The sequence below is a fragment of the Leptonychotes weddellii genome, chromosome 4, assembly GCF_054177405.1.
Source record: "Leptonychotes weddellii isolate Sample4059 chromosome 4, ASM5417740v2, whole genome shotgun sequence".
Classification (NCBI taxonomy): domain Eukaryota; kingdom Metazoa; phylum Chordata; class Mammalia; order Carnivora; family Phocidae; genus Leptonychotes; species Leptonychotes weddellii.
Genome location: NC_138372.1, coordinates 127,116,276 through 127,129,152, shown reverse-complemented (window position 1 = coordinate 127,129,152; position 12,877 = coordinate 127,116,276). Strand labels below are relative to the sequence as shown.

The following is a 12,877-nucleotide window of genomic DNA, read 5'->3' as shown; positions in this document are numbered from 1 at the left end:
TGTGGGACTCGATCCCAGGACCCTGGGATCATGACCTGAGCCGAAGGCAGACACTTAACCGACTGAGCCACCCAGGTGTCCAGCTTATTTTCCTTTCCTCTTAGCCTTGTGAAATTTGTTTATATATTAGTGGAACAATGACTGTTGTAATGCTTTAGCAAAAGTAATATAATGCTGGAGTATTATAAATTATAATATGAACAATATCCCATGAAAGTTGTCCATACTATACTAGATCCTTCAATCCTAACACTGTCACCATAAACCTTGTATACCCAATTTTTACATGGCCTCTACATTAATCAGTATAGTCCAGAGAAATAGAACCAATAAGTTATGCACATATATATATAGAGAAAGATACTTGTTTTAAGAAATTAGCTACCGTGAAGGGGAAAATGAAACAAGATGAAACCAGAGAGGGAGACAAACCATAAGAGACTCTTAATCTCAGGAAACAAACTGAGGGCTGCTGGAGTTGAGCGGGTGGGAGGGATGGGGTGGCTGGGTGATGGACACTGGGGAGGGTATGTGCTATGGTGAGCGCAGTGAATTGTGTAAGACTGACGAATCACAGACCTGTACCCCTGAAACAAATAATACATTATATGTTAATAAAAAAAAAAGGAAAGAAAGAAATTGGCTAATGTAATTATCAGGGCTGGCAAGTTCAAAACCTGCAGGTCAAGCCATCAGGCTGGAGACCCTGAGAAGAGTTAATGTTGCAGCTCAAATCCAAAGGCAGTTTGGAAACATAATTCTCTCTTCCTCAGAGGACTTCTGGGTTTTTTTTTTTTTAACTCTTAAGGCCTTCAACTGATTGAATAAGGCCCACCCACATAATGGAGTGTTTCCATGCTTTACTCAAAGTCTAATAACTTAAATAGTAACCTCATCTAAAAAAAAACCTTCATAGTAGCATTTAAACTTATGTTTGACTAAATATCTAAGAAGGCTATAGCCTAGCCAAGTTGACACAAAATTGATCGTCACAGCCCCCAAGCACTGTCAGAGTTGTATAGAATATAATTAAGTCAAAGGTAAGAAACCAAGCTCTTGCTAATGCCAAATTTGAAAATTGATACATGCGTCTTCTCAAACATAATAGCTGCTGTTTATTATTATTCTCACTATGTACTACACTGTATTATTTGCTTCAATACCTTCTTTCAATTTATTCTCACAGCAAACCTCTAACAAAGTTTTATTAATATCCCCATTTTAGAGAAAGTGCAAACTACTTACCTGCCTGAGGCCATAGATCTCAAAGCAGTGGGACAGGGTTTGAGCACAGGTTTTTCTTACTCCACAGTATGAACTATGAACTTAACCACTCTATGATGCTATTTTTCAATTCCCCACCAGCCCTATCTGGATGAATGGTAAGATGTTGAGGAACCAGAGAAGTTTTCCTAGGGTCAAAAAACAATGCTAGCTCAAGGCCAATCTCTAGCAATTTTCACAGAATTAGTATTAGCACATCAGTTTCACACGCAGAAACCTAAATTCACACACACTTTGCTACTCTCCTACTAAGAAAAGACCCTAAATCTCATGTGGTTCTTTTCTCTCTCAGTCAAAGCAAGAGAATTAGAGTCACAGGATTTTACTAAAACTTTGCTTCAGTCAATTATGGTTAATTAGTAAGATTTGCTGATTCTACATGAGGTTATCAGAGCTTCTGAAGAGCTTAGAGATGAATAGTCGTATTATAATATTTTTTAAATTTTTCCACAAAAAAATGGCTCTCTTCCTTGCAGATTGCATGTTGTTACATAACAAGCTCAAGTATTAAGCTAATAAGGAACAATTCATTTCTATAAAGCTGGGCAGTTTTCTCTACTTTCTGATGATCTATTATGTTGATTACAATTTTTAAATATCATTTATCAAATCAAATGCTAGGGAAATCACATTTTGCCTCTACCACTAAATTACCAGAAATGGGAGAGAATTTAATAAAAGTTCTATTTTGCCACCTAGTGGTCAGAATTTAAATCTCATTCCTCAGAAACTGAAAAAGAGCTCAACAGTAGGAAATCAGGGATCCAGATACCAAAATGAGAATGTATGCACCACCAGTCTGTCAAGGAAAACACAATGTTTCTCATTATTTGCTGCTCTAGTAAAAATGCAGAACAGATCCCAAACAGGACACCTCACTGGGACCTGTGACTCATTGTGATTATGTGGCAAGTGAAGCCTGGAAAAGTTTTGACTTTGGTGGTAGGAAAGATGCAGGGTGAGGTGACAAACTATGTGAGTGACAGACTGAGTCAGGAATGGAATGGAAATGATGTAATTATTTCTACTAGTCACACACAATCCCCCAGAAGTAACAGCCTAATCAGATATGCCATCACATATTTTCTCTGAAGGGTTTCAAATCAGAGCATTACGGTGAGACTTACTACATTTCATTTTTATTAACTTTATTTTTACCCTGGTGGTATCAGTAATAAGGTATTGTTGCAGATTTTTTTAAAGTATTTTAAACAATGAGCTTATAACCCAGATGAACTCCATTCAACTCTACACCTTGAACAGTTACTCTGTCCAAAGCGTGAGGCACCCATAGAGTCCCTGCTCGCCAGTGCCTCCCAGTAAGACAGGGAAATTCTAAATAATAATATCTTTGGTTGTGTGATGATTATGTGACTCAAAACATATAAAGTGTTTATATCAACATCTTCCACATAGTAAATTCTATTGTTATTATTACCATATTACTAACCGGGAAATAAAACTGATTCAATCCCACAGGAGTTTCTACACTGGTAAAATCAGGTTCTTCGTGTGGCCCTGCTTGAACCTATTTTCAAGATGGATTAGATTCATCCACAGGGTTGTGACTTCCCACTTTGACTATGATACTGAAGCTCCCACAAAAATAGAATTATTGTCAGTTCTCAAGGAAAGCTTGATGGAGATGACTTTCACTAGTGTTTGCAAATATTGAGCAAAGGGTTGGGTCCAACATCACTTAGAATTCAGTAAGTTATGACATAGTAACTTGCAAATTATTTATCACATTTCACTTTGCTGCTCCCAGTAACTACCGATCAGTAGCATGACTGGCATAGTCAATAGCATGGGCAACTTGATTCAGAATTCTCTGCTCTACACATATCACCCATCACTTGCTTAATAGGAATGGAGTTTAAGATGGGATAAAGCATTTCCTTTTATAATAAATAAGGCTGAGTTGGGAAAATCCTTGAAGACTATTCTTTATACTTAAGGGACTCCTAAAGTCACAGTGAATTATAAATTATTGATAATATCTTAAATTCTGTTACAAAGAAGTTAAGCAGGAATAAACCTAGAAATGGAGAAATCCTACAGGACTGAGAAGGTAGTCATTCCAAAAATAAGTTTTACCAGCTTTTCATTTGTGTTCAGAGCTTGGCATTATTAAAAGAACTTTCTAGGTACAGGAACCACCATCTAATATGTATGTTATGTTTTGAATTAAATAAAAATAAAGGGGTGCCTGGGTGGGTCAGTCAGTTGAGCGTCCAATTCTTGGTTTCAGCTCAGGTCATGATCTCATGGGTCGTGGAATGGAGGCCCCCCCCAGCTCCCCACTGGGGGTCCGTGCTCAGGGAGGAGTCTGCTTGGGATTCTCTCTCTCTGCTGCTCCCCCCAGATCTCATGCACTCTCTTTCTCTCTAAAATAAATAAATCTATAAAAATAATAATAATAAAATAAAAATAGAATTTCTCTATTTCTGTTCAAATCTCCAGAATCTTTATTCAAATCTATAATACACATTTATATAGCACTGAGTTTCCCATTGTTGAAAATGGAATAATATCTAACAACTTCATTTCATGCATCACCCCATATTTACTTAGTGCCTAGCATGCCCCAAACATTGGTGAGACACTGAGGTACAGAAGTAAATAATACACAGATCTTGCCCTCAGTTGCTCAGAATGTGGATTTAAAAGACAACAACAACAACACACACACTCTGGTGATTCCCTTTCTCTGACATCTATTGCATGTGTGACCTTAGGGAAGTAATCAGTAGATTTCCTGAGCTTCCATTCCCTCATCTAAAAACCAGGAGTGATAATATATTAATTAATGCCAGGCATCACAGGAAGGTTGAAAGAATAAAACAGGTAAACATAAGAAAATAGTAAAATTTAATACAAATGCTATTAACATAATTCTAATGTTGATACTTATACAGGTACTCTCACTTTATTTTTAAAAAGGACATTTATGAAACAATGACTGTGCTCTGACCTTCTGTACATCAGAAAATTTCCTAATGGCCTCTATAAAAGAAATGGAGCTGCATTACAAAGAAAAAACACTAGCCTTGGGATGTAATTCTTCTTAATCACACAATAGTGGAACAAAGTGTATCTCAATAAAATAATCATTTTCAAAGGGTGGGCGGCGGAGATAATTGTTGTCAGATACATAAACTATAACAACTTCATAATACAAACTTCATTCACTAAACCTAAGTACAGATGAGAAGGACCTAGTTCTAGATCACAGCTGCCTCAAGGCCAATGGCACCTGTCCATAAAACAACTGGGGACAGAATCTTTTAATTGATAAAACTTAAACTGTAAGTTTTTATTACATACAGCTGCTATGTTCCACTTACATAAATTGATACATATTCTATGCAAATGTGTTAATAAAAATTCATATTTATAACAGTTCAGATGTTTTTCTCTGAGGAAATCCAAGCTATAAGCTAAAAGTTATTCATGTAGGCACTTGCACATTTCTACTGAGGAAAGCAATAATTGTTTGCTTGTCTATTTTAGAGCTCATCTCCTAGTTTGGTCTAACACTTTCATGCATTGGGTTTCCTTTATTAATGCTTTCTGCCAGTGAGCTAACCTGAAGGTAGAAGAGAAAAGATGAAATGTGTTCTTCCTCAAAGGGCATTCTGTTCCTACAAATGATCTTGGGATGTGTGTTTTACTTCATTTTCATTAAAATTAATAAAAGTCAAGCCAACATCTCATCAGTTCTTCTCCCCAGTTCCATTCTCCCACCCTCCCCAGAGGGGGCCACTAAGATGATTTCAAGGGTATCCTTCCAGTCCTCATTTTTATAATTTTACTTTATATCTATACAGACATCAATGACTATTTTGTGTAGTGTTTTCATAGCTGGAATCATATTGATTATATTCTACATCTTGCTTTTGTGTGCAGTCCAATTTTTTGTCAAGTTCAATCATGTCTATATACAGAGAAAGATCTGATTTATATATCTTAACCACCCTATGGTATTCCAACCTACAAATATTCAACATTTTTATCTGTCCACAGATTGGCATTATGTTGTTTCTAGTTTTTTCAGTACTGGAAACAATACTGCCACACACATCTCTGTGTATTTATAGAACAAGAATTATGGTCACAGGAAAACATTTAAAATCATTAATAACTCCTATGAATACAATTTAATACAGTTGGGAATTTTCATCAAAGTTCATTCCAATAGAATGAATGAAAACTTTATTTTGGCCTACAAATTAGGATTGTAAAAATTAATCCCAAAAAAATCAAATTGCACAAATGTAAGTGGGTTTTTTAAATGTTCTGTTTCTGATCATTTATAGTGTTCTACTCCATGGATATGAATGATTGAGAGTTAGCTTCCTCACAATGATATTCTGAACATGCTTATGCTTAAGAACTTCCAAGTATATTTCTAATGAATTTTCTCTAAAACATCAAGAACATGAACTTTCTTTAGTGAGGGAGATCCTAAAATTAAAGTCTGTGTTTTTTCGAAGAGTTCTGAATGATCAGAACACCATTTTCCAAGACGAAATTACTCCGAACCAATTACAGCTTTAAAAGAAATCAGTCACTGGAATATTAACCATCAGAAAGAATGAATACTTACCATTTACATCGATGTGATTGGAACTGGAGGGTATTATGCTGAGCAAAATTAGTCAATCAGAGAAAGACAGTTATCATATGGTTTCACTCATGTGTGGAATATGAGAAACAGGGCAGAGGACCATAGGGGAAGGGAGGGAAAATTGAATGGGAAGTCATCAGAGAGGGAGAAAAACCATGAGAGACTCTGAACTATAGGAAACAAATGGAGGGTTGCTGGAGGGGAGTTGGGTGGGGGGATGGGATAACTGGGTGACAGGGGACACGTGATATGATAAACAATGGGTGTTATACGCAACTAATAAATTATTGAACACTACATTCTGAAACTAATCATGTACTATAAGTTGGCTAATTTGAATTTAAATTAAGAAAAAGAAAAGAAGTCAGGCACATGATGGGGCGCCTGGGTGGCTCAGTCAGTTAAGCATCCCACTCTTGATTTTGGTTAGGGTCATGATCTCAAGGTCATGAGACTGAGCCCCATGTTGGGCTCTGCCCTCAGCACAGGAGTCTGCTTGTTCACGCCCATGCTCTCTCTCTCTCTCTCCCCCCTCTCTTTAAAATAAATAAATAAAATCTAAAAAAAGAAAAAGAAATCAGGCACATGAGCCATATATTTAGAGAATTTTTACTAAAAACAAAATAACCACAATAGAAAGAAATTAATGTTTGTCATTTGCTTTAGCAAATATGATAACCTATGAGACACAGTAGGAATAAACAAATATAAATAAAAATTATATTCCTTGCACAAAACAAAAACATAGCAAGGAAAGAAAAGGTAAATTTTCCTTTATCTAAAAGGATCTTTCTGGGGCGCCTGGGTGGCTCAGTCTTTGGGCATCTGCCTTTGGCTCAGGTCATGATCTCGGGGTCCTGGGATCAAGCCCCACATTGGGCTCTCTGCTCAGTGGAAAGCCTGCTTCTCCCTCTCCCACTCCCCCTGCTTGTGTTCCCTCTCTCGCTGTGTCTCTCTCTGTTAAATAAATAAAATCTTTTAAAAATTTTTAAAAAAAGGATCTTTCTGTGTTTTTGCAAATACAAATCATACTCATCTTCAACGGACTCAAATTGTGTTATGAGCAACTTCTTGGTGCTTCTCCTCTCTCCTGCCCCCACTCCCAGGAAGAGTAACCGCCCCTCCTCTTAAAAGTTTTATGGATATTTAACTGGAATGTCTTATGACATGATTCACTTCTACCATCAGTTACAGCTTTTCTGTTTACTTAAAACATCATCCCAACTAGTGTACTCTCTTTCATCTTTCATAGCTCCAAGGGCATGTACAAAGGCTTGCTCGTAGCAGCTTTTCATCAATATTTGTTGGGCTGTATTAAGAAGGTATTGCTGTTAGCCTTGGCCTTTTTTTTTTCCATCCTGGATAACCAAAAGCTATACTTTCTCACATAAATTTTTTAAATTCTGACTTCAAGTTCATTTGAATGCTCCCTACCAATGGCTACGTGACGATACTTCAATCATAAATTATTAACTTTCCTTATCGGTCAAGCAACCCTGAAATCTAAATTTCAGATGGATCTAGGTCAAGTGTTTGCTACTGAAATCATTATGGAAAACTGGTGATTGCTGAAAGAATGATTATCCGATCCACAAATTGGGAGCACGCCCTTTGCATCTCCTCCTCCTTCCTCTGCTCCTGACTATGATTAGTTGTCCACAAAATAATAATTCCTCTAAGGGATGGGCAGGACCAACCACAAAAGGAAAGCAGCTACATGTTAGCTCTGAGAGAAAATAAAATATTTGGTGAAAGCAAAAGATTCCAAACCACTATGTAGAGTAACATTTTTGAAGCATCTATCAATTTTTCTTTAGCCTATCATATAGATAAATTATAATTCTTTGGGCACAACACAAATATACACACACATATTCTAACAAATCAAATGTGTCTCTTACACTATTAAAGTGGATACGAACATCATTTACTCAACAGATACTGCTTTTGTGTCTATTATGTACAGTTACTCTGCCTTTAAGAAGGTAAGTTGGTAAAGAAAGACATACAAGCTTGGAAAGTTAAATAATAATATCAAACAGTAGTATGTAAGATGTTATAAAAAAGAAAAATATTCGGATGTTTATTTTGATCTAGGTCAGTCTTAATACTAATAATAATTATCACTATTATATTATAATCATTAATAGCTATCAATTAAACATTATATTAAATTTTACATGAGTAAAAATTTACCATTATGAAATGTGCCCTTTTAACTCCCACTTAACAGATTAGAAAAGGTTCTGTAGTAGTAGGTAGTGGAGACAGGATTAAAACCCAAATCTGTCTGACCAGGATCCAAAGTCTTGCATTCACACTATGGGTTTGTTTGTGTTTTCCTAAATTTTGGGTCAAAACAAGTCCATATCCATTGGCAATTAATATTGTAGTGTTAACACAGACAACTTTTATTACTATTTATTTTCATGTCATTTTAAAATTATTTGGAATGTTGTCTTTGTAGCTGTGTCTGTAAGAATTATTTTTCTGTTACTTTTTTCTTTAGGGTTGTGATACACAGATGATTTATGACATGTTGCTAAGATTGAAACCCACTGTTTATTTACCTGGTGACTTTGTCTTCAAAAAGGTGAGTGCATGCTATCTTTTGAAAGCACAACTAGTAAATAAGTACATTTAAGGAGTTCAGATATAGTTCTAGAGCATAGTTTAAACAGAATTTTCAGGGTGAATTCTGTAGTATAGAAATAATTATGACATACAGTTTTGTAAAAGAATAATCTACTCTGAGTTCAAAATGGAAAAAGACAATATGGATTTCATTACTTATGTAAGTGTGGGAAGTCTGAAAAGTTGCTTTGTATAAATGTAAATCATCAATTGTCACACCCCATTAATGCCAAATATTTAAAGTGGAGAAAAAAGTTATAGAAGTGAAAGGTGGTTCTGCCCTTTTTATGTCTTCAGCAAGTTATCAGTTACCTCCATTTAGCTCACCCAATTAGTGGATAATTAATGCCACATTCTTTCCAATTTTACTGCAATTTTTATGATTATAAAAGTAATACATGCTCATTATTTTTAAAATAGAAAACACATAAAAGCATAAAGACAAAAATTCCACCACCCAGAAATAACCACTACTCATATATTGCAACCTATCTTTTTATACTGATTGCTGGATAGATAAAGCTTGTTTTATAAAACTGACATACTGTATTTATGTTTTGTCATGTAACTATATATCATATGAACATTTTATTAACTACTCAGTTATCTTCTACAACCTCATTTTTAAAGCTGCATAATAGTATAGTCTATGAATATATTATAATCAATTTTCAAATGTTTGCTATTATAAATAACTCTACAATGAACATTTTTGCACATCTCTGAGTTCTAACTTAAGGGAGGAGAGAAGGAATGCTGACTTTGGGTTTTGTATCTTGGGAGACTAAATCAATAGTGAAGTCAATAATCAGAATAAAAAGTAGAGGAAGATGAGCAGTTTAAAGAAATGAGAAACGATCCAAAACCCTGGGGAGTTCACAAGCAAGTAAGGGTGAGAAGCACTTATATCATTCCAAAATAATGTGTTAGGTGTTATGGTAAACATAAGCCCAAACTGTTATAGGACACAAAGTAAGGATACTTGTCCCACAGGGGTACTGGCAAGTCTTCCTGGAGAAGATGCTATTCAAGCCAAGTCTTAAAAAGTGAATTTACATGGGGTCACCTGGGTGGCCCAGTTAGTTAAGTGTCCAACTCTTGATCTCAGCTTAGGTCTTGATCTCAGGTTCGTGGGTTCAAGCCTGGCATTGGGCTGGGCATGGAGGCTACTTTAAAAAAAAAAAAAAAGAGCCAAAAAAATGAATTTACATGGACCAAGAAAAAGAAGAAATAGGCATTTCAGATAGAGGAAAGAATTAGTGTGAGTTAAGGCAGAAAGAAACTCTCTGCAGAGGAAGTTCAGAAAATTACAGTAAGTCAAAGGTTAGAACATTCTAGTATCATTTATTCAAAAAAGTCAATATTTTTGAGTATTATGGTCAGGAACTGTGCTGAGTACTGGGTATAATCAGCAGTGCAGGGGTATTCAAGTCACAGTGTACATCAGCATCACCTGAAATTAGAAGGCTGGGCTCCATCCCCAGCAATTCAATGGGTTAGGGTGGAGCTCACATATCAGTATTTTTTAAAAGCTCCCAGATGACTCTAAAATGCAGCCAAAATTGAGATTCACTGGCCTGATGGAAGAGACAAACAATAAACAAATGAAATTAAATAATACATAATTCCAAAATGTGCTAACTTCTATAAAGGAAAAATAGAATTCTCTAGGGAAGCGTGTGTTGGCAATGGCACTTATTTAGATTTGGGGGTTGAGATAGGGGGAGGTTGTCAGGTTGTCATCCATGACCTTTATAAAATATAAAGAGAAGTATTTCAGTATTAATAAGGTGTAGAGGGCAGCATTTTAGATGAAGACTTGGAGCCTTGAGGTAGGACAGAGCTTAGCGTATTTACAGAATGGAAGCAAGTGATCAACTGGGATAATGGTGTAAAACAAAGTCAAAAGTATAGGGTATTTCAAGGCATCTGGGGGGAGAAAGCTGGTGCACAGGTAGAAATCAGTCTAGTTTGTGAGAGAGGATAGAACTAGAGGTAAATCTTGGGAACCAACATATGGAAACCAACTTCATTAGAAGCTCATGAAAGGTAAAAGAAGAGGGCCAAGGCCTGTAACTTTGGAAAATGCCACTGTTTATGGAGGAGGTCAAGGAAGAAGAATCAGAGAAGGAGCTATCAGAAGTAAAGGAGGAAAAATGGAGGAGAGATTGTGACATAATAGAAACCCAAGAATATGCAATCCTACACAAATTAGTCCAAGTTAAAAATAGGCAGGTTGGTGACATGAAATCATTTTCATTGAAATGGGAAATACAAACCACAGCTCAGTTTAAGGACCCCTTTAGGGCAGTGGTACATTTGGAATGCCATGGCCTTAATGCACCAAAATGGCCTTTCAATTTGTTCCAATAACAGCAGGGACTGGAAATTGAGATATCTCATAGAAACTTTAACATGCATGCCCCTAAGCAGTGCAAATTTGCTTAACAAAATGTGAAATGCAGCGTAGACACAGCCTTCTCATTTCTAATTCCTTCCTCACATACATCCAGCACTAATAATAAAAACAGATCAGTGAACACAAGTGAGGGGAGGAAGGGAATAAGTAGGGGAAAGAGCAGAAATGAGAAAGCATGAGACTACCTGCCACATTGCTTTGCTTTTGTTTTTAAGAGAGGAGGATTCAATTCATAGTAGATATAGACAGAGATGAAAAGTTGTTCAATTCAGCTTTGTTTTTGCTTATCATTTCTACAAATCACTGTAGGAAACAGGAAGGAAAAAACTCATATTCTATTGGCATTTGCCTTAATAATTGAAGAAATGTTAGGGCTCGGGATGAAGTTTGCTAACCTGCCTAATCTTCAAGATGACTCCCAAATGTACTGAGTGGGTAGCTTGAACCATTTCAAAGAATACTTGGGAATTTTCCCAGAATTAATTGCAAGAATTAATTTGAGTGTCAGAATGCCCCTTCTGAAGAATATATCCTTCTACACAGGAACCCTGAAAATTTGAAGTGCTCTCTCACTGAGGGTTACCTCACTCTACATGAAGCTCTTGCATTTCTACACTTTCTCCAAATTAGTACATAAACCAACCACAAAAGCTTGGTTTGATCTTATTTTGCACATGCTGTCAGACCTTGTTCTCTGAGGAGTGTCTACTTCATTTGAATGCTAATTAAACTTGCAGGAAAGGCTTAAATTAGCCTAGAAATATGCAAGAAATCGTGGAAGTTTTGGTTCCTTGATTATGCCAGATCTCCTTGGAAAATTACTGAAATGATCATTAAAAAATAATTAAAAGTGCTGAACTATATTTAAATGCCCATTATGTACTTCTACCTCCAGTCAGTTGTAATAACTGCCTTTGAAAAATCATTCCAGTTCCTTGAGAATTACTTCATGCAAAGAATAAGGAATATAGCCCTGTAGTAATTACTACTTCTTGGAGTATCTCTTGGAAAACTAATATTCAGACACTTTTCCTTTTTTTAAAATAATTCATAGCTATTTTATTGGTTTTTAAGAGATTGGTGTTGATACTGGATTTATCATTAGATATGATCTATCTGTATATATTCTATAGAGTCAGGTGACATAGATGCTACTAGTTCTAATGCTACCGTCTGCCAACCTTGTAAATTTGCTCAAGACACTTAACTTTTCAAGCCTCTACTACCGATTTTTAAATATCTTTGACCTCACCGGGATTTTTGCAAGAATTATATAAGTTAAGATCCCTGAAAATGCTTTGCAATTATAAAGTAGCATGTTCTGATGGAACAAATGCAGGTATTAAAATAAGGAGCAATGTAAATATCAGATATTATTATGATTTTTAAAAGTACTATGTAAATGTTAGATGTAGTTATTAACATTGATATTATGGAAATAACTGTAATAAGATCCATCTGTCTTGGAATTCTACTTTGATCTATATTTGAGAATGCATACATGCTTAATATTACACACAATGCAAAATTTAAAAATACTGGCATTGCACAGTGCATTCTAGGCTTCCTTTTTTCTTTTTTTAAAGATTTTATTTATTTATTTGACAGAGAGAGACACAGCAAGAGCAGGAACACAAGCAGGGGTAGCGGGAGAGGGAGAAGCAGGCTCCCCGCTGAGCAAGGAGCCCGATGCAGGACTCCAGGACTCGGTCCTGGGGTCCTGGGATCATGACCTGAGCTGAAGGCAGATGCTTAAGCAACTGAGCCACCCACGCATCACAAATTTCCTATTTCTTGATGACACCTTCTATTTTTCTTTTTTTTTTTTTTTTAAGATTTTATTTATTTATTTGACAGAGAGAGATAGTGAGAGAGGGAACACAATCAGGGGGAGTGGGAGAGAGAGAAGC

The 12,877-nt window shown here is 36.0% G+C and overlaps 1 protein-coding gene across 1 annotated transcript in view; it reads left to right on the top strand.

The window, feature by feature from the left end:
- Positions 1 to 12,877, top strand: part of CNGB3 (cyclic nucleotide gated channel subunit beta 3) — a 128,231-nt gene that overhangs the window by 93,330 nt on the left and 22,024 nt on the right. The window contains exon 14 of the mRNA XM_006727116.3: positions 8,424 to 8,507. Within this exon, the coding sequence (XP_006727179.1) occupies positions 8,424 to 8,507 (84 nt within the window). The remainder of the gene's footprint in view (positions 1 to 8,423; positions 8,508 to 12,877) is intronic.